Source organism: Physeter macrocephalus, chromosome 20 (assembly GCF_002837175.3).
Source record: "Physeter macrocephalus isolate SW-GA chromosome 20, ASM283717v5, whole genome shotgun sequence".
Classification (NCBI taxonomy): domain Eukaryota; kingdom Metazoa; phylum Chordata; class Mammalia; order Artiodactyla; family Physeteridae; genus Physeter; species Physeter macrocephalus.
This window is the reverse complement of record NC_041233.1, coordinates 55,136,618-55,157,576: the sequence shown is the minus strand read 5'-3', so window position 1 is coordinate 55,157,576 and position 20,959 is coordinate 55,136,618. Positions and strand designations below refer to the sequence as shown.

Here is a 20,959-nt window from a genome sequence, read left to right as displayed (position 1 = left end):
AGGTGTGGCACATATATACAATGGAATATTACTCAGCCATAAAAAGAAACGAAATTGAGTTATTTGTAGCGGGGGCTACTCTTTGTTGCAGTGTTCTCATTGCAGTGGCTTCTCAGCGCAGGCTTCTCTCGTTGTGGAGCACAGACTCTAGGTGCGTGGGCTTCAGTAGTTGTGGCACACGGGCTCAGTAGTTGTGGCTCACGGGCTCTAGAGCTCAGGCTCAGTAGCTGTGGCACAGGGGCTTAGTTGCTCCACGTCACATGGGATCTTCCCAGACCAGGGCTCGAACCCGTGCCCCTTGCATTGGCAGGCGGATTCTCAACCACTGTGCCACCAGAGAAGCCCTGGAAACTGAGATTTAGAGATAATAAATAACTTTCCAGGATTTGAATATATACCTTTCAACTCTAAGCAAATTAATTCTCCACTTTTGTTTCTCTGTGAAGCCTTCCCGGAATCCCCTGGTCATAAATAATTGTTTTGGCTTCTGAATTCCCTAAGTTCTACAAGTGGTTCCTGCTTCTGTGGTGTTTACTTTAGTCAGCCTCGTTTTACAAAGAATTGCTTACATGTATCTTGACCCCTAGTTTCCTTGAGGACTGGAAGATGTCCTGTTCATCTTAGTATCACTTGGGCTGAGCAGAATATCTGCATGCCACGAATATGTGCTCAGAAAGTGCTTGTAGAATGGAAGATGTATTCGCAGGCCTCACATGGGTGGTCAGAGTCTAATGCCACAACCCAGAACCCCTTCCCACTCCTAGTTCTGTAGTGTATCACCAAGGGTCTCATGGTCATGCAGTGTGGACCACCCAGGCTGCAAGCCCAAGCTCTGATCACATTTCCATCAGCAGCTGCCCCTTGCCACCTTTCCAGCCTAGTGGTGCACACTCCAAAGCTACAGTCCACTCCCAGGAAGCCAGACTCCAGGTTGAGGTCCACGCAGGTTCTGGCAACACGACTCCTTTGCTGACCATACACCCCGCCCAGACTGGGTCACATGTATGATACTATATGGTCTCATAGATTTCTCCATTACCATTAGTTCTATTGAAATTAATTGCATAACTCATTGGCTTAAGGACTATTTTTTCTTGATAAGATTATAAACTTCATGATAGCAAGAACTGTATTTGTCTTATTCACCACTATGTTCCTAATGCCTAGCATGGAGCCTTAAACATAGTACACCTTCCATAATTGAATTCTAGCGCCTCCTATAAGCCAGGCACTCTACTAGGCATGGGCTTTAGGAATGAGTAAGTAGTCTTAGACCTTGAGGAACACATGGTTCAGTGATTTATCCAGTAAATTCTGCAACCCTCTGTCAGTTTCTTTCTTTTTTCCCATTTATTTTGGTTGAACTTACTCTATATACTGCATTTTCCAGCTTTCAGACCACAATTGACTTTCTGACAAATACTAAAGAAAAAGAAAAGATTTAAAACCTCTGTCTTTTTAGTGTCATCTGTTATTAGTTTTCCCTCTCCAACTAATAAATGGACTCTATTTTTCTTCAACCTCTTCTCATGTCTGATACACTTAAAGAATGTTTGTTTGGGTCTCTCTTTGTCCCTTGAAAATTGCAATGCATTCCTTGCTTTGGATTTTTTTATTGTTGACATGAAAAGCTATTATATTTGCCTTCCTTCTTTATGACTGTTATTGTTTGAAAAGTTCTCTTTCTATTGCATCTTTCATGGACTGTCTTTTTGTTGTTTTTGCTGTTGTTAGATATATATGTGCATTCTTTATTTTTTTCCTATCTCATCTATGCATAAAGAATTTTTTCTGCATTTTCATGTCATTGCCTTAAGAGATATTCAGGAATTATTCCATTTGTTTAATTTTATTTGTGATTATATAAATGGCACATATTCATAGCAAAATAAAAGAAAGGAGAAAGGGAGGGAGGGAGGAAGGAAATATAATTTGATTCTGCTGGTTTACATGAGGGAGAGATAAGGACAATGCGAAAGGGAAAGTGGAGTTTTTTTAAAAAGAGGTAGGCTAAATAGGGAACTGAGAAAAGAATAAGGGTGAGAGAGAGAGGAGTCTGAAAGTGGTGCACGGAGCTAAGTAAAGGTGCAAATTTCACATTCACTTTGGCTTTAACCTACTGTCAACTGACTTACCAACCCAAATCCTAGATTCCCCTGAGGGGAATCTACATTCTACTTTGATTAAAGACTTAACTATGAAAGAAAAAACTCTAAAACTTTTAAAAGAAACATAAAATATCTTTATGAACTAGACATGAGGAAGGACTTCTTAACACAAAAAGAAATAGATATTTTATGCCCACTAGATTGGCAAAAATTAAGAAGTCTGAAAATAACAGGTGTTAGCAAGGATGTGGATCACAGGGAACACATACAGACATTGCTGGAGGAAGTGTAAGTTGGAATAATTGGAATCACTTTGGAAAACAATTTGGCATTATCCTGTAAACCTGAATATTTTTATACCTGGGTGTAACCCAGCAATTCCAGTACTACAGTTTGTACTATAGAACCGTGCTTCTCTAACTTTGACAAGCATCTGAATTACCTAGAGAGCCACATAATTTGGGGGCCTCACCCCTGCAGATTCTGATTCAGTACATCTAAGATAAAGTCCATGAATTTGCATTCCTAAGAAGCACCCAGGTGATGAGGCACTGCTGGTTTCCAATCACAATTGGAGTAATGCTTCTCCAAATTTCTTCACCTGGGTCTTAGGAAACAGGAACAAGAATGTTCAAAGACACATTGTTCATAATAGCAAAAATCTGGACACAACTCAAATATCTATCAGCGAATAATGGATAAATAAATTGTAGTATTTTTACACAATGGAGTATCATACAATATTGAAAATGAATAATCTGTAAGTACGCTTAACTACCTGGATGAATCGTTGAAGCATAATGTTAAGTGAAAAAAGTAAGTCAAAGAAATCTACATACAGCGTGATACCACTTTTATAAAACTAACAAATTAAATAATATATTGCTTAGGAGCAGATATATGTATATGGATAAAACTAAACTATGAAGGAAGGGAATGAAAAACATAAAAACGAGAAAAGGAAGACTCACATAACTAAATGCAACAGTGTGGGTATTATGGTAGCTTTTAAGATGTATGGTGGGTTCTCATATGCTTCAGAACTGTCGTTAAGTTACATATATTCTCCTGTATATGGAAAACATACACATAAGAACTTGAAGCTATATTTAAAGAAAATGCCCACAGGTTGAAGAAAGGGCTTAGTCTTTCTGATTAAAAGTAGTCCCCAAATACAGGCAAATTAATGCAGAAACTCACATTGACACATTCCTGGTAAAAATTCAAATATCAAGGATAAAACATGACTCCTATAAGCATCCTGGCAGGACACAAAAGATAGAAAACAAACAGGCTAACCAAACATAGAAGAAAATTCATGCTAGCTTCAAACTTCTCTGCAACAACTGCTGCAAAAAAATAATTTCAGAATTTATTTGGAAAAATAAATGAATATGATTAATTAAGGAACATTTGAACAAAGAAAGGAAAATTATAATGAAATGAACTTGAATCTCTAGATATTAAATGCTAACTATAATAATGAAAATGATGTGAACCTGTTTTTTTTAAAATAGAGAGTTCAGTGGAAGAGAATAGAAAATCCAGACACGGAATTATATATAACATTTCTTATCAGTATATATATCATGATATACATATCATAAACTATTATATATGACATATGCATATATTTATATATGTTTATATGTGTTATATATAACATGATTTTAAATATATGTTATATAATACACATTATATATAATTATATATCATTTATATTATATATCACAATGTATATTATATTGTATATATGTGTGTATGTATTATATATCTGTATATGTATATATAGTATATATGTATTATAATATATATACACATTATACCATATCATATATTGTATAATATATATAATATACATTATAATACAATATAGTATATACAGTATATTATATATTAGATAAAACAGACATAATGTATAATATTATATAATATAAACATTTATATTTCATATGTATAAATTTTAGTTTGTGATAAAGGTGGGTTTAGGGATAGGTTATTCACTATATGATGCTACAACAACTAGTAGATAATTTAGACAATAGTAAAGTTAGTACCATACACCAAAATATTTTTCAGTGAATTAAAAGTTTAAATTTTTAAATGATAATATAAAAAGAACTAGAAAAAATAACAGTGAAGATTGATCTTACCCTTGTGTGAGGAAGGACTTTCTAAGAATAAAAGAAAAGGAAGAAATCAAAAGAAAAAATTGATATATTTTTCTATAAAAATTTTTGAAATTCTTCATGTCAAAAAAATCATAAGAAGTGATAAAAAGCAAACTACAAATTTGGACAGAATATTTGTTTCATAAATATTCCAAAGGATTCTTACCACTAATATTAAAAGATATGTTACAAATCAATGAGAAAAAGGTGGACATCCCATTGGAAATACTGTGACTGTGATAATCTCTTCACAAAGATTACTTCAAATCAAAGACACAGAAATTGTAGTCAAGTAAGAGCAATGAATTTTTTTTCATCTATATGATTGACAATAATGAAATATTTGCCATTTTAAATATAAGGAAACCATATTTAACAGCCATCCTAAGTCCACGTAAAGTTAATTAAGGTAAATGGGCAAGGCTTATTGCTCAGGGCAGATTTGGAGCTATTCTGGAGACAAACTGAGCTCCGGGACTTTGTTCTGATTTATTCAATTCACCAGATATTTTTAAGCAGCTGATGTTATAGATGACCACAAAAGGGGGAAAAAGAAAGATTATTAAAAGATGAAGGCTGAGAAGACATGATTGATGTCTATAAGATCTTGAATAGCATGCCTGCACTGAAGAGTATGTTCACTGAATTCCAGAAATGGGGGGAGGGGGGAAGCTCCTAAACAAATTAGGAGGCCCTATTTACATGGTGAGTTATAAACACTGAAATCATTACCCCATAATAGGATTTAAGAGCAAATACAAAACAAATACAAAATATGTTTTGTATCCAATATAAAAATAAAACATGATAATAGCAAATACAGTAGAAATTAAGGTGGTGGTAAATAAGCATTTGTAAGTTCAAACACCTGTGTGGATTACAGATTGAGTATTTATTAATCAGTTACAAATGGACCCTGGAATGTTTAAAAGCACCACATTGTTTTTAGTTTAGAATTATGGAGGATGACCAAGAATTAGCACCATGGTTTGCAGACATTCTTCTGTTTGTATTTTTGCCTCTGGAATCTGGACTCTGGTCTCCTGTCTGGAGGAACTTCATTCTCCTCCCACCACATTAAGAGTGACAATATTTGGAGGATGATATGTTGGATTCTCACAATGGTGACAATCCTAAAGATTGGAAATCTTCCATTCTATAATTAAACAGAAGTCATAAACCAGTATGAAAGTAAAGTCATAGGAAAAGCAAGTTGAAAATTCAAGACCCAGCTGGTTGGTCTTTTATATGTGAAAAACTGATTTATTTGCTTTGTATGCCACTCGGGGTTCGCCCCACTGACATTTCCTCATTTGGCCAGTTGCAAAGGCCACTTTAGATAATGCCCACTTCACTATGAACCGAAGATGAGCGCTTCATTGGGGTGACCATGCTTACAGGGTTAGGGTCTCGCTCGTCCTGATTCACCATACTCCTGGTAAGAAGTGGATTCTGGCCTGCGTGTTTGTATGTTTACTCAGAACACCCGAATGTGTGTCTATCTCTGACTCTCGGCCTCTCTGTTCTCCTCAGGACTACTGGCTCTCTCTCCTTTACAAGCGTCTGATTGGCCCCAAAGTCTTGGCTGTGCATGTGGCTGGGCTCCAGCGGAAGCCACGGCCAGGCCGAGTGCTCCGGGACAAACTAAGGATTTATGCTCACTGCACAAACCACCACAAGTAAGTCTGCAGAGAAACGACACAGAAAGCCACCCCTGGGGAGCTTCAGGCCCCTTTGAGAATTTCATACATGGGACCCCTTCAAGACTTATTGAAAACCACTTCTGGATTCACTTTACCTGCTCTTTGCAGGTTTCAAATGATTTCTGATAAACAGCTTTTTCTCCAAGTAAACCCCCTTTCTCACACTTAGAGGATTTATTCATAAAATGTTCATAAAAATACATGCGATTTGTTCATTTACTTCTTCATCCAACAAATTTTTACTGAGCATTTTCTCTCAGCCAGTTGATGTAATGTCCAGGAGGCTTATTTGTATGCCTATGCCTGAACCAAGGCTAGAGATATAAAATCTGTTCCTAAGATACACCAGGCGAGCTTGAGGAAATAAGTCTACATCTCTAAGATGCATTTTGGAGAGCTATACCACTAGAAACCTAACCATATACCAGTGCATCCCAAGCTGAGAGTGCCCAAAAGTAGGCCAGCTTTAGAGCTATTTCAGTATTTGGAAAACCTTTTCAGCTCTTTTAAAGGTTAAATAAAATCTAGGCTTCCTTTTTTTAGGGGGCTGGACTTTGAACAATCGGCACAGTAACAGGTATGATTATCCTCTTTTTCATCTGACGCTCTGGTTGTCAGAGTTGTCTTTTAAAAAATAGGAAAAATAATTAGTAAATAAATAAAGTTTGGCAGATAAAATATTTTAAAACATGAGGTTCATAAGGTAAAAACTTAAAACTGAGCCTAAAGCAAAACCTATCAGACAAAATATGGCTTTCTTACATCACTTTCTGTTTAAGGAACAGAGTAGGCAGCTCTGGAAGTAAGGACTTTTCTCTTCCTGCAGAGAAACCTTGAGTGGAGTGGGAGTGAGGGAGAAGGAAGCAAGTGCCTCCAGCCAGATCTTCATCCCAGTGAGCCTGTCAGGAGCTGATCACGGGTAGTGGACGCACAAAGAGCTCCAGTGGTCAGGTTACAACAGACGCTCCTTCCCCTTCCTTGATGACAGAGGAGCCAAGCCAGTTAATTTATCAGGATAAGATTTTTCAAAGAATCACTCTGAGCATAGGGGGGTCAGGGGCCAGTTGTCTTGTCTGTAGATACAAGTGCCTATTGTGGATGAGCGGAGGCTGGTTTGGGCAGAGGCCAGAGGCTTTCAACGTCCCTTTTGCTCAACAGGAAGCTCAATCCAATACCTGACAGAGAGTGACTGGTTTATGGCCTTGGCTGGAGTTATCTGATCACCACACAAGGAAACATTGTATTCCTTGTCTGCACCCTGGCCTTGAGGTAACCACCCAAAAGGTGGACCCCCAGCTTCAAGAGAGAAGAATTACTCTTGGCACCTTTTGTCTCTTTTGGGAAGCACATCAGTATGTGCCCTTTATACTACAGGTCTGAGGACACAGGGGAAAATGTCAGTAGCCAAGCCAGGGGCTTAGCAGAATTTGAGGGTCTTCACAGAGGCCTCCTCACATTGTTTCATCCTAGTGTTCATCCTGACGTGCTTTGACATTCCTGTGGGAAGTTGTCACTAATATTCTGAATATACCGTGCCCTCAGGGCCAGTGCCTCATGCATTTTTGTATTCTTGGCGTCCAATAGAGTGACTGGCCTGAGGAAGGTCTCAGTGAATGTTTGATGAATGGGCGAGTGAATGTATGCAGAAATAGGGCATCAAGACATCACTGATGATTTACAGTTATAGCTCTCTTTCCCTTTGGTGTTACCACACTGGCCAGAAGGAAGGGGTGTGGTGGAATGGTTAAGAATTCTGCCATTCACTAGCATCAAATCATTCAGTGCATTCAATATTCTCTCTCCATCACCAGGTCTCCTCTGCTTTCTATGGGAAGTCACTCCAGAACCTCTCTGGGGAAACGGTGCCACTGTGCTTCTATCCAGTTCCATCCGTCTTTCTCCCTGTTACATAAAAAAAAAAATGACTTTACTAATCTATTCCACAGATGACCTTAGTGATTACTGGGGTGAAGGTCTTTTTGTTCCTATTAGAGAAGAAAGCCCACAGTGGATACGCTGAGCTGGCTGAGTTTGCAGACCTCTCCATGTCAGTGGGTGTCCGGTGCCTTAGATAGGTGGGCACAGAGATAGAAGTGTCTGCTCCTTCTCAGTGGGAAGCCACGTGCCCTGTCTGTGCCCCCTCATCCTCCACAGCAGTCACGAGGAAGCACTCCTGTTTCACTTAGTTTGTGGCCAAAGAGGCCATGGTCACAGAAATGTCCCAGAGTGGGCATGTTAGCTTCACGCTCTCCAGTCTTGACCAATACTCTGAAAATATATATCCTTGGTCAAAACAGGGAATTGGGTGAGAAAGTATAAGTTTACCAGTAGAATAAACCAAAGAAGGGGTCTTTTAAAATAACTCCTGCACTCCAGTCTGTATTGAACACTTGCTATGTGCCAAGCATCTTGCCAGATATTCGCATTTGTATTATCGTATTAAATTCCAAAGGTTCTATGGTATCACACGTATAGGCAAGTAGAAACATTAATAATGTAAAGATTTTTACATTTGGAAAAACCCTTAGAGATCTTTGGCCTGGTGTCCTATATAGCACAGAAATGCCCTTTACAATCTCCCTGACAGTCATGAACCTCTACTTGAGTACCTCACTCCCTCTCATGGCATCTCTTACACTGGGGGTCGTTTCTGACCTAGTAGAGCATTGTCTTTTATGACTGATTTAGGATAAAGAGTTAGATACTCATACCAACACTAGCAGGTGCTTTTCTGCTTTCTGTTCCAGAGCCAACAAATTAGGACACTGGCAGCATAGCAGTTCTCACCCTAAGTCTTCTTATTCAGAGAACGAATAAGTTTTGACTAGGAAACCTTCTTTTTCTAAACCATTCTACTAACACAATATATGTTTCTGGGAGGAGCTGAGGTCCTTAGCCAAGTTCAGAACCAATTGGAGCCTGGTGGATACTGAAGCAAAATTGAGCCTTTTGGGGTTCAAGTTCGTTTATTATTGGCAAAGCACAACTTCCTGTTTTTCAGAAGAAGTTTTTTTAAAGACTCATAAAAAGGTTCCTGAGGCTTCTTGGACATCAAATGACTCTTACAAAACAATATTTTGATGAGTTAAGTGTAAATGAATCAGAAACATGTGGATTAAATTTCCCTTAAAATACACAGCGGCTTTGAAATTAGGGAAAAAGATGTTTGGCAAAACATGGCCTGACTTTTACCGAACCCAAGAACTTTGAATTAGATTTGGAGACAATGGACCAACACAGTTTTCAAACACATAGACTTTCACTGGAAATGGCCACGGATTTCAAAGCATCACCCTCCCTTCCCTTTCCTAGTCTCCAAGCTTCACTGGAGACATTTCTAGAACAGGGACTGTTTCTCATCTGTAAGTCAAGATGCACCTCCCCATATGACACCCCTTGCCTCTTCTATCCATGATATTCCAGTCCCAGTCCCCCTCCTGACTCACTTCCTCCCCCTCCCACATGGCAACATAGGGATGTCAGGCAGCAAAAGAACAGCCAGAAAGATGAATTCCAGATACATGCATTCTCTGCTGGTGACAAAGTCTTACCATGAGTGAGACATGGAACAAGACAGATGTTCTACCAGACAGAAGGGGCATTAACTAAGAGAACCAAAAGCCCCCTGGACTTGACAACTTCAGAAGGACAGCAGTTGCCTCCAGTCCACACCTTCAGTAAGACCCCATTTCCTTAGGGAACAGATAGTCCTCCAAGATTATTTTTGTGTCGGCAGAGAATGTACATTCTTCAGGAATCTGGATTCTCAACATAGTACTTTCAGGTTGGTGCTGCATTCCCCACCCAAGAATGTGTCTTCACAGCCAAAGGCCTCTGCTTAATGTCCTTGCCCATCAGCCAAGCAGGGAAAGCGACGACCAAGGGGGTCTTCAATGCCAGTTCCTACCTGAGGAGGCTCCGTGAGCTCTGTGAGAGCCTCGGCAAGTTGGTGTCTGGGCTGGCTTTCAGTACTGGCTTGTCGCCCCCAGTGGAACTGTGTAAATGGAAATCAGACCACTGCCGAGCAGCTTGAAAAGATAGCTTTCCCTGAAGCAGTGGTGTGATTTCAGGTCTCCCTCCCACCCACCACTTCCCCACATCCCTCCCTTCTCCTCTGCGATCTCCAAGGGCTCATTCTGCCCCAGCTCTGCAGAGGAGAAACTCCTGAATGCAAGCACGCGGCTCTGTCCGCCTCTGCCGCTAGCCTTTGAGGAGGTTGTTTGATGGGAGTTAGCAGAAGGCTTTACCACAGTCTGTGAACATTGGTCTCTTGCACGCCTGCTTCTGCTCACACGCTGAAGCCCGCAGTGCCTGTAGTTAATGATGTCTTCCTCCGTTTTGCACACAGCTGAGCTAAGGTTAAAGCCCACCAATGGAATATAGTTGGTGTTCTTTAATGTTGGTAAGTGCTAACATCGGCTGGCAGCATCTTTCTTCAGATCTCTGATGACACAAGTCTGCACAAATAAGTTGGCATCCTCTTCTGCCCTAACTCATTGGCTCCAAAAGCTAGTTCACATGCTTCAGGCGATTGAGAAGAAGGACCAGAGGAGGAGGGACCAAATAGAAGAGTCATTTAGTAATTTATCAGAATATCAATTCAGGTATCCAAAAAGCCTTGAATGCAATAATGTACCCTCCTGCAGATGCAAGAAAAATCATCGGACACACAGCCAAAAGGGTATACTCTGGGAGTTCTTCTCATAACCTTAATGGATTGCTCTAGGCAAGTGGTTCCCAAACCAAACTCATCTGCCAAATATCCTGGAAAGATTTTTTTTTTATATCGATTCCCAGACCCCAATCACAAATGGATTAAATAAAGGGATAAGACCTGGAAACTGTATTCTGTATTTTTTTTAATCCAAGTTGTCACAATGACTGGCCCTTGGTCACTCAACTCTTAATTAGCACATTTAGAGGCATAGATGAGTGACCCAGAGGCTGAGGTGTGCTGTTTCTGCAGAGAATTATATTTTCCTGTGGGCACAGTTGACTTCGAGTTGTTCTGAACTTCTCCTTTGAAAGCAGGAGGGGGCCATTTTTTCTGTTTCCTCTCATTAACCCATCCAGGTGGGGCCCTAAGGGACCCCTTAGAAACAAAGTCTTTTTTCCTACAAGAGAGAAGGAAATCATTATAGTCTTGTTGATTCATGCTAAAAGGCTCTTGCATGTAGGCATGTAGTTCTCTCAGGCTCCTGAACATCCTGTGCTGGTTTAAAAGGATTCCAAAACAGTGAATAGTTATATAATCATGGGGTAGGTAAAGCAGCAAAAGTAGAAATCAAAAAGGTCAATAAATTTGACTGCCTAAAAGTTTTGAACTTTTATACATCAGAATACAATGCAAACAAACTGAATCAGTCAAAGAAAACTGGGAAAAAATTTGCAATATACATGCAAACAAAGGATCACTATCTTTAATAAATAAATAGTTTTTATACATCAATAGAAAAATGGGCAAAGGGCATGAACAGTCAGTTTACAAAAGAAGAAATGAAATGGCAAAGAGGCAAATGAAAAGAAAATACTGTGCCTCAGTGTGAATTTTTTAAAAATACAAATTAATACAACATTGAAATCCCATTATCACCTCTCAGGTTGAGAAAGATATTTTAAAAGGTTAATATCCAGTGTTCTTAGGGGTATGAGGATATGGGTGCTCTCATACATAGGTGATCAGAGCAAACTGATACAAGCTTTCTAGATAATATCAATATTATCAAAATGTGTATATTAGTCAGGATAGACGAGGTTATGCTCTGATAACGAAGGACCTCCAAATCTCCATGGCTTTCAATAAGAAAATGTATTTCTCTTTCACACTACTTGTCTGTCATGGGTCAGCTGTATCTCTGCTCCACATCATCCTCATTCCAGGATGCAGATCAATAGAGCAGCCTCTATCAAGAACATTGTCAGTCTTCTGGCAGAGGGAAAAGAGACACGGCAAAATATGGGCTGCTTACTAAAGCCTCTGCCCCAGAGGTTTTAACATGTCCACCCACATTGCATTGACCAAAGCCAATCATGTGATCACTCTAGTGTTCAACAGAGCAGGGGCAAAAAAATCTTCCCACAGAGAGGGGCACCAACTGGGTATGAACCAGAAGATTTGTTGAGGAATCATACACTGCATTCCCTTTGACCCAGTGTTTCCAACTTCCGGCACTTTATCCATCAGAAATAATCATGAAGTGCAAAAAGTTTATATAAATGAAGTCCTGCATCACATAATTTATAATGGCAAAAAATTAAAAACAACATAAGTCCCCAAAGGAGGAGCCTAGTTAAATAAATTTCTATGATTGAAGAACTTAATATTCTTTTATAAGTGAAGAATATATAATAACAGTAACATGGCAGCATGTTTAAGATGTTCACGAACTAAAAAAACTGGTGAACAATGTGATCCCAATTATGTAAGAACTGAGAAATATAGATGTATGTGTCAAAGAACTCAGTAAATATTTGTTGAATTAATAAACTAAAAAATACTGGAAGGGTGTCTACCAAAATGTTATCATATCTTAAGACACTTGGATTATGGGGGATTTTTCTTTTTCTTCTTTGTGTTTCTCTATATTTTTCCCTTTTTTTTCCAATCAGCATATTTTACTTCCATATTCAGAAAAAGATATTTTGTTTTCTAAAATTATTGCAATACATTTAAACAAAAACAAAAGGGGTGTGGTGGAAAGTGGGTATCTTCTTTGCAGGACACCACAGTAACAAGGCCTTCCTGTCTTTGAAGGGCTAGGATGGCCAAGAACCATAAAATAAGTGCCCTTTCCTGCTGGGGTAGTCCTGTTTCGTGCAGCCTATAAATGATCTAGAAGCATCTAACAGACCACTGTGTTTCCATCTTTCCCTCTCTCTCTCTCACTCTCTCTCTCTCTCTCTCTGGACATCAGCCACAACTATGTTCGAGGGTCCATTACACTTTTTATCATCAACTTGCACCGATCAAGAAAGAAAATTAAACTGGCCGGGACTCTCAGGGACAAGCTTGTGCACCAGTACCTACTGCAGCCCTATGGACAGGAGGGCCTGAAGTCCAAGTAAGTGCCAACCCGGAAATAGCCTAGGCGCGAGTGCAGCAGGAGCTGGGTGTTCAGGGAGCTGGAGTGCCGCTTTGCTGAGGGCACCAAGGCTGCTGCTAATTCACTCAGGGACTGCTTACTCCCTTTAGGACCCTGGTCAAGCCCCTCCCTGTCTCTAGGCTTAGAGTCTCCAACCGTAAAGTCAAACGATGGACAAAATATATCTCAACAAGGACACTCTTGGATTCTGGACCACAGGATTCTTCATTACGCAGGATGATCACATTTTAAGCTATTTAGCATCCTTGGTCCCTACCCACTAAATGCTAATAGCACTCCCAGTCACGTGACAACCAAAAACAGTGGTAGTTAAGAACCACATCCATTCCAGCTGTAACATTCTGTAATGCCGTAACTCCCTGTTTGTCTCCATCTACAAACCTTGTGGGGCTTAAAGGAAGGGGCACTGGACAAAGGATCAGAAGTTCAGAGATCAGGAGTCAGTTCTAATGAATTAAAAATTTGGATTTAATTAAAAGATTTAATTTGGGGTTAATTTGGATTAATTTTTAATTTAATAAAAAATAAATGTAAATAAAACCCTGGAGAAATAAATAAAATAAAATCACTGTAAGAATAAAAAAAGAGTCAGTTCTGCCCCTAACTTTATAGTTTGGGGCACATCACCTCTCTGGAACGCAGTTTCTTTATCTGAACATTAGGATAGAAATTATATTCTGGGGGCTCTGTAGTCTCTTCAAACTCTGTAAGTGTATGATTCTGTGATACTCTACCTCCCTCAGTCTCTTCTAGAGACTTTGGCAACACAGAAAGCAGCTCTAGGCCACCCCATCCTGGAGGAAGGCCTCCCAGGAAGCGTATGGGATGCTGTACAAACTGGGAGTGCTCCCATTCCATTTTTAATGTTTACCAAGTTTAACAAAGCTATAAACTTGGAGCAGGTGGCTTGTGTTCCCACAGCTGCCCACAACTATTTGCGCTATAATTGTTTGCTGTTTCACTGCAACCTTGGTGGCTTGCATTTGGTTTCCAACTGTATGCAATGGGAACAAAACACAATCTGGGAAGTCACTTACTGAGCCTCTTTAGCCCACGCTAGATCTGTATTCAGTCTTGGTTCACATACTGGCTCTTTGTTCTGGCTATAAGTACATTGCTCCCACTTTTCTTTCCCCTCAATCCTATCTATCCCAGCAGAACTCCCGTGAGCATTTTATCCCCTCTCTCCATTTCCCAGTAGTTCATGACTGGTGTGCTGAGTTCCTGGTCTTCATTCTAGGCAGGAGACTCGGTTCTGGTTCACTGAATAACCTGGGCAAATCCTTTAATCCTAACCCCTAGGCCTCAGTTTCCTCATCTGCAAAATTCAAGAGTTGCTATATATTTGGTAAGGTCCCTTCCAGCTCTAAAATTCTCATCCTGGTCTGATCCTCTGGGGCCCGTATAGTTAAGCCTCCCACCGTCATTCAGTAATGACTCACAAAGTCACGCCTGGCAAAGGGACTGACTCCTCAGCAGGGACTGTGACACTTCAGGGTCCTCTAGAGCCCAAGATGTTAGGAGCTGAGCCTGCCCAGTGTCAGGAAGACCACGTGTACCACGTGGAAGGAACCGACCAAATGCCTTAGTCTAACAGGCTGAGGTGTCAATCCCAGCTCTACCACTTGCTGGCTGTGTCCTGAGGCAAGTTATATCATCTCTAGGAGCCTCAGTTTCTTCAACTGTAAAACTTCTCCTGTGAAGAGAAGTACATGAAATCATCTGTGTAAAGTTCCTGATACATAGTAAACGCTCAGTAAATGCCCATTGCCTTCCTTTTCCTCAACTCAGAACTCTAGCTGGTTGGGGACGAAGAGAGGAACAACTGCTCTAAGAATGGTCTTCAAAAGTGGCATCTTCTCAGACTTTTAAGATAATGTGTGGATAAGACATTTGTTAAGATTATGATAAAAAGACATAAGAAGTGCATAAATGCAAAACCATGAAACATGAGGAAATGATGGTCCAGGGTGGCACCATTTTATGAGCTTGTTTCTCCATCAACCAAGGGCACAGGCCTCTCACCCTGTTTGCCCAACTCTATGTCCCTGCCTCCAGGATCACAGCTCTGACATTTGAACCTGGCCACACCTTGGCCCCTGTCCTGCTTATACGTGCTCTTTAGAGTGACTGAAGTGACTCTCACTGGCTTACCGATATGCCGCATTTCCAGTTATGCTCTCATGCATCTAAACTTGTCACCATCTTGGTGAGGAGCTATGTTCTGGCTTTGTTGCCAACGTCAGAGAAGGACAGGGAAAAAGAGAATTTCATTCCACAGTGGTCCTGAAGAGGAATTTGGTAACACCCACTGAAATCAAATAGCAATGTTATGCAATTAGAAGACGAGGGAGCTGGAACCCGGAAGCCTGGATATGAACCCAGCTGCCACCATTTACCTGGGTGACCTCAGCTCCCTTACCCATCAAGTGGGGTTATTGTGAGAATCAAACTAGAGCATATGGGTGAAATGAAGCCTTCTACAAATGAAAATTTCACACATCCATGCATACACATACATACAGAAGTATAAATACAGACACACACATATGATTTTACATATATTGTATTAAAGAGAGTTTTGGATTAGAAGTCAACAGAACTGGATTCCAGCTCTATTCCTGCCAGTACTTCACGGTGGAACTCTGGGCCCTTCACTCACTTCTCCAAGCCTGTTCCTCTTCCTGTGAACTACTGCTAATTTAACACCTCTCTCGTTCTAGAGAGAACGTGCTGAGCCATCTCTGGCTGTAAGCTGCCGGACAGGGACTGCCGTGCGCACGTTCAGTGGCACATCCCACTCTCCTGCTCAGTAACTGCTAATAAGAGCAGGAGCCCTCCATGGTTCTGGGATGGGGGTCTCACAGGAAGAGTGTGGTTTTGGTGCAGCAGACTCTGCAGGAAAGGATGAAAGGAAATGCTAGGAAGTGATTTCAGCCTTTGGTGTCTCCCTCTCTCTTTTATAAACCTCTGGGGCCAGATTCTGTGTGCTGTGCCTGCTAATTCCTTGCTGTAGCCTGAAGCCATGTCAGTTCAGAAGAGGATGGAAAGCTCTGGGAACCTGTAACTGCTTCTGTCTTTAGGAACCAGGAAGAGGCTATAAAGCAGATCAGTGTGCCATTCAAGCCACCAGTTGGGCCTTTTGGCCTGGGGTTTTAAGATTAGGGAGATACCGGCAAACTTTTTTTTTTTTTTTTTTTTTTGGTGGTATGCGGGCCTCCCTCTGCTGCGGCCTCTCCCGTTGCGGAGCACAGGCTCCGGACGCGCAGGCCCAGCGGCCATGGCTCACGGGCCCAGCCGCTCCGCGGCACGTGGGATCCTCCCAGACCGGGGCGCGAACCCGGTTCCCCTGCATCAGCAGGCGGACGCGCAGCCACTGCGCCACCAGGGAAGCCCCGGCAAACTTTTTTGATGGGTAGAGAACATGGGGTAATTCTCCTTCTCTTAGAATTGCCATGAGGGTTGGAAATAGTTCAGATCTCTGAAAGGGTAGCTGCATGTGAACTTGGGGCTCAGGGATGTTAGGTATTGTACAGGAGGCACCTTTGAGGCCGCTCATCAGGCATAGTCCAGACATCCAGGTCCACAGTGAAGGTTCCTGTTTCTGATATCAGTGAGTGAACCAGTCATAAGACCCGCCACTCAAGTCTCAACTCTTTATGTAAGAGACAGTTCTCACTCTGGGAACCAGACAAAAGGTGGGTGCCCTATACCCTATGGGACAGAAGAAGGGAAACTTTTAGAAAACTGCAGTGTGTACTAGAGAAGGGTATTCTGTGTCTGGAATATATATTCTTCAAAGATGGCTGAAGAAAATGGGGAGATTTAATTTAGACAAGAAAAATAAGGTAAGTTGTGAGGACTTTCTTCAGATATTCAAAGGGCTGCTAAGTGAAAGAAAACAGATTTGGCCCAGGATCCTCTAAAATGACAGAAAACCAGAGACTACAATTTAAAAGAGAAAGATTTCACCACCAAACGAGGCTCATTTTCCAAAGGCATGCCTGGCTTAACTGAGGACAGGACAGGCTTTCTCAGGAGGTAGACTATTAATCAAGGAATGAGTGGCCATGGCCACCTCAGAGGTGCTCGAAGATTCCTTACTCCGTGGGAGATTGAGGTGAAAGATTACTGCTTCCCATCAAACTATAAAATTCTATTATTCTCTTCCATTTCCCTCCCCCCACATCCACTTCACTTTTGGAGCCTATTGTCTCTATGGTCACCAGAAAAGTAGCTTCTTCAAGCCACCAAAAAGCCACACAAAGAAACTGGTGCTACAAGAGAAAGTGATAGTTATACCAGGCTAGTTCTCTTCCAAAAAATGTCCAGCTGTAGGTCCCTTCCCTGTCATTTTCGCTGCTTTCTCACCTTTCTGGGGGAAACACTAACCATTCACACCTAAGACAGTAACATTTCCCCTTCTAGGTAAGTCTAAGAGCAACTTTGGGGCAGCTCTACCGTCTATGAGAGAATCTGCCCAGTGCCTCGTGTGATCACAAATCAATGAACATTGTCCTTTAGGGAATCATCTCTACCCAAGACATAAATATCTCCAATGTCTTTCAGCAAACAGAGAAGCAACATAAAGTTGGGTCAAACAAGGCAATTTACATCAAAAAAACAGGAAGACTCACTTTCTGGGGAAAGTCAAACCAGGAGCACGTGTCTCATCAGATCCCAGCATTCTCCCCTATGTGTCGTATTCAATTCCATTTGGAGAGAAAACGATCCAAAAATTGGAAAAGAAGGAAACAACTTTCATCACACCGGTTCTTCTATTCTGATGCACTGATGCTAAGATTCCTGGGGTGGAATAATGCTTGGAGGCGGTCTGGTTCACTCCCCTGCCCTCAGACAGTCTGTGGCTAGGACATCTGGACCAGAAGATGCTCTATATCTAAAGACCTCTAGGGAAGGAGTGCCCACAGTTTCAATCCTGTCTGAACATTTAATTTTATAGGAACACTGGGGCAGACCGTGCCTGTGGCTGGGACTTTATATATAATAAACAGCACCATGAAGCATTTTAGAGTTGAAGAAACTGAATTTTAGGGCACTAAATGACTCATTCAAGAGTCACGCAACTATTAAGTGACAGAGCTAGAAAGTACCTAGCATCCAGTTCTCCTGACCCCGAGTCCACTGCACTTTCTTCAACACTGTGCTACCCTAAGAGTCCAGTAATGTAAAATTATAATGATATTGAAAAATATACATTATGTATAGCTGAGCTCTGTCATGATACTGTCTGAGTTCATTTCATCTTAGGCTTAAGACTACAATGTATTATGTATTCATGATACATTATGAATATATTTGAAAAGTATTAGGTGACCCACCAGTTTTCTCTCCTTTAGGCTAACTCATCCCTTTTCCATTAACTTTTCTTCACAAGTCCTAATTTCAGATCCTCCGTAAAAGTTCTTCTTTGAGCTGCTTCTAAGATTCCATTTCCCAATCACAGAATTTTAGGGAAAACCATTTTTTTTCTCAGCAAAACCAGGGAATTCCCTTCTGTTTCTTCTATGCTCTTCTCCAACAAAAGGATTATTAAATACCAGGAGTGCCTGTCAGTTGGTTTAACTTGAGGTCTCTAAAAAATCAATCTCAGCATTTTATATTCTGACCCCATGCACACAGACACTGCCAGATCCCCTAAACCTAATGGAGTCCACCCTCAGAGGGAAAGATGCTGTCAGGGGAGGGTTCCCAGGGAAACTGGAGAGTATGTATCTTCATCCATTCATCAACTTTGATTGAGATCCTACTTTGTGCCAGACATAACTCTTCCTCTTCAGCGCTCTAACTTTCAGTGGCAATTAATCTGGCTAAATTCTCAATGAATTGTGGTCCCATAATTAATTAGAACTCGGGAAACCCAAGTAGACAAATTAGGAAAAAAGTCTGAACATAAAGTTTAATGTGATGTTTCAGATCAGAATGTCTCTTGATTGTCGTAATGCCAGGCCAAATCATCACCTGACCTTCAAGAGCTATTTAACAGGGATGTTTGGAGGGGAAAGGGATTCTGAGGTCTCTGCCCTCAAAAAGTTCTTCTCTATTATTAGAAGCAAAAAAACAAACAGGAAGCAGACTGTGGGTGGTGCCATGAGAGAGGTGCAGAATATTTCTGCTTTGGGGCTAATAGGTTTCATATTAAGTGTTTAAATTTCATATCTGCATGAGCCTCTCCTTCAGCTGCCATGATTTTAGCTGAAAGAATTTCAAGCCTCCTGTGAACCAAGAATCTTATTGCCTGTTCTGTGAAGAAATGAACATCTTTTTCTTCTTTTTCTACGTACTGCTTATTTTTTCCATCTCTCTGGGATATAACTTTTGCTTTGATTTCAGCCTCATTAAATCCTATATCAAAGGAAAACATTGGCATCTAACTGCATGCCTTTAGAGAGGTGTCATTTGATGTTAGCCAAACAGAGAGGTTCTGAAAATACTGAAGTAACTCCCAGGTGCTAAGACTTTAAAAATATCTTCATGTCCCTGTTGGAACAGACCACATTATGATACTTCATCTCCAGATTCAGAGCTTGGCTAGTATGAAAAGTCCTGAGGGCTGAACTGGCCACCACCTGACCCCACAGATATCGGGAAGCATCACATTTATTTTGGGACATGGACAGATCTGGTAAAAGGAGCTTTAGAAAAAACCTTAACCTTAAGAATTCTATACCAAGAATTCTCACTCAGAAACAAAACCTGAAGTCCTATCTTCTGGGACTGAAGGGGCCATTACTCCATATATCTCAGCAGATTCAAGACATCTAAGTGTTCAAGTTCTATACGCTGATACTAGTTGGTACTTGGAGTTTTTGAACTCTGGTCGACCAGATGTACTCCCTGCAGGTTTCCATTATCCTCACTTGTCTGGGATCATTTAAATTAGTTTCTTCTTAAAATAAACCACTCTATAAAAGTTCTGAAGTTATTAAAAGATGACTTTATAGAGGAAAATTTTGGAAGTACTCTTAGAGATCAAGAAGTTTCTTCTATAACATCCCTGACAAAAAGCCCGTCAGCTTCTGTTTGATAAGACTCTTCATCTCATGAGTTGGCCCACGTTAGGACTAGACAGATCTTATTGCAGGAAAGAGCCTCCTTACTTGTGGCCAAAGGGTGTTTTCTTCCCATTTCTATCCTTGCTTTAGAAAAATTAAGCAGAGTAAATCTATACCGTCCTTGTAACAATTTTCCAATATGTGTTCCCTTAGAGTTCTAGTCTCCAAGCTAAACACTCTCAGCTTCTTCAGCCATTCCTCCAATAGCAGGTTCCCTGATCACTCACTGTCTGTTCACCTTGGAATCCATTGAGTTATATAAACTTATCTCATATGATTAACTGTTCAATTTTCTTACCTCAGACAAGCTTAGTTGTGGAGGTCTGAGAAGGAGTAGGAAATGTGAACATTTTGTTATTACAATTTACCTCAGCAACACAGAACAGTAATATTTTAAAATCTTTTCCAACTTCATAATGAATTACAGTATTATTATGTTAAGTTGTATTCTTTAAGTATTAGCGAGGTTGAAATTTTTGCATCTATTAGCATTTTATTGCTTTGGGGAATTTTCTACATCTCCTTTGTTTATTTTTCTATTGGGCTGTTATCCACTTTATTAATGATTTGTAAGTTTTTTCTAATATAAGGCAATTTCCCCTTTGCTACCTATCATATGTGTTGAAATATTTTCCTCAGCATTTTATTTGCTATTTTTCCAACTACTTCATTTTTAGGGTATTATCTTGACATACAGAAGTGTTCCTTTTTTTTTTTTTTTTTTTTTTTTTTGCGGTACGCGGGCCTCTCTCACTGTTGTGGCCTCTCCCGTTGCGGAGCTCAGGCTCTGGGCGCGCA

The 20,959-nt window shown here is 40.6% G+C and overlaps 1 protein-coding gene across 3 annotated transcripts in view; it reads left to right on the top strand.

The window, feature by feature from the left end:
- The window catches only part of HPSE2 (heparanase 2 (inactive)), a 595,067-nt gene that overhangs the window by 561,438 nt on the left and 12,670 nt on the right, over positions 1-20,959 (top strand). For all 3 annotated transcript variants that reach the window (XM_024121610.1, XM_024121612.2, XM_024121611.2), the window contains 2 exons: positions 5,813-5,958; positions 12,897-13,043. In XM_024121610.1, coding sequence (XP_023977378.1) covers positions 5,813-5,958; positions 12,897-13,043 — 293 coding nt within the window. The remainder of the gene's footprint in view (positions 1-5,812; positions 5,959-12,896; positions 13,044-20,959) is intronic.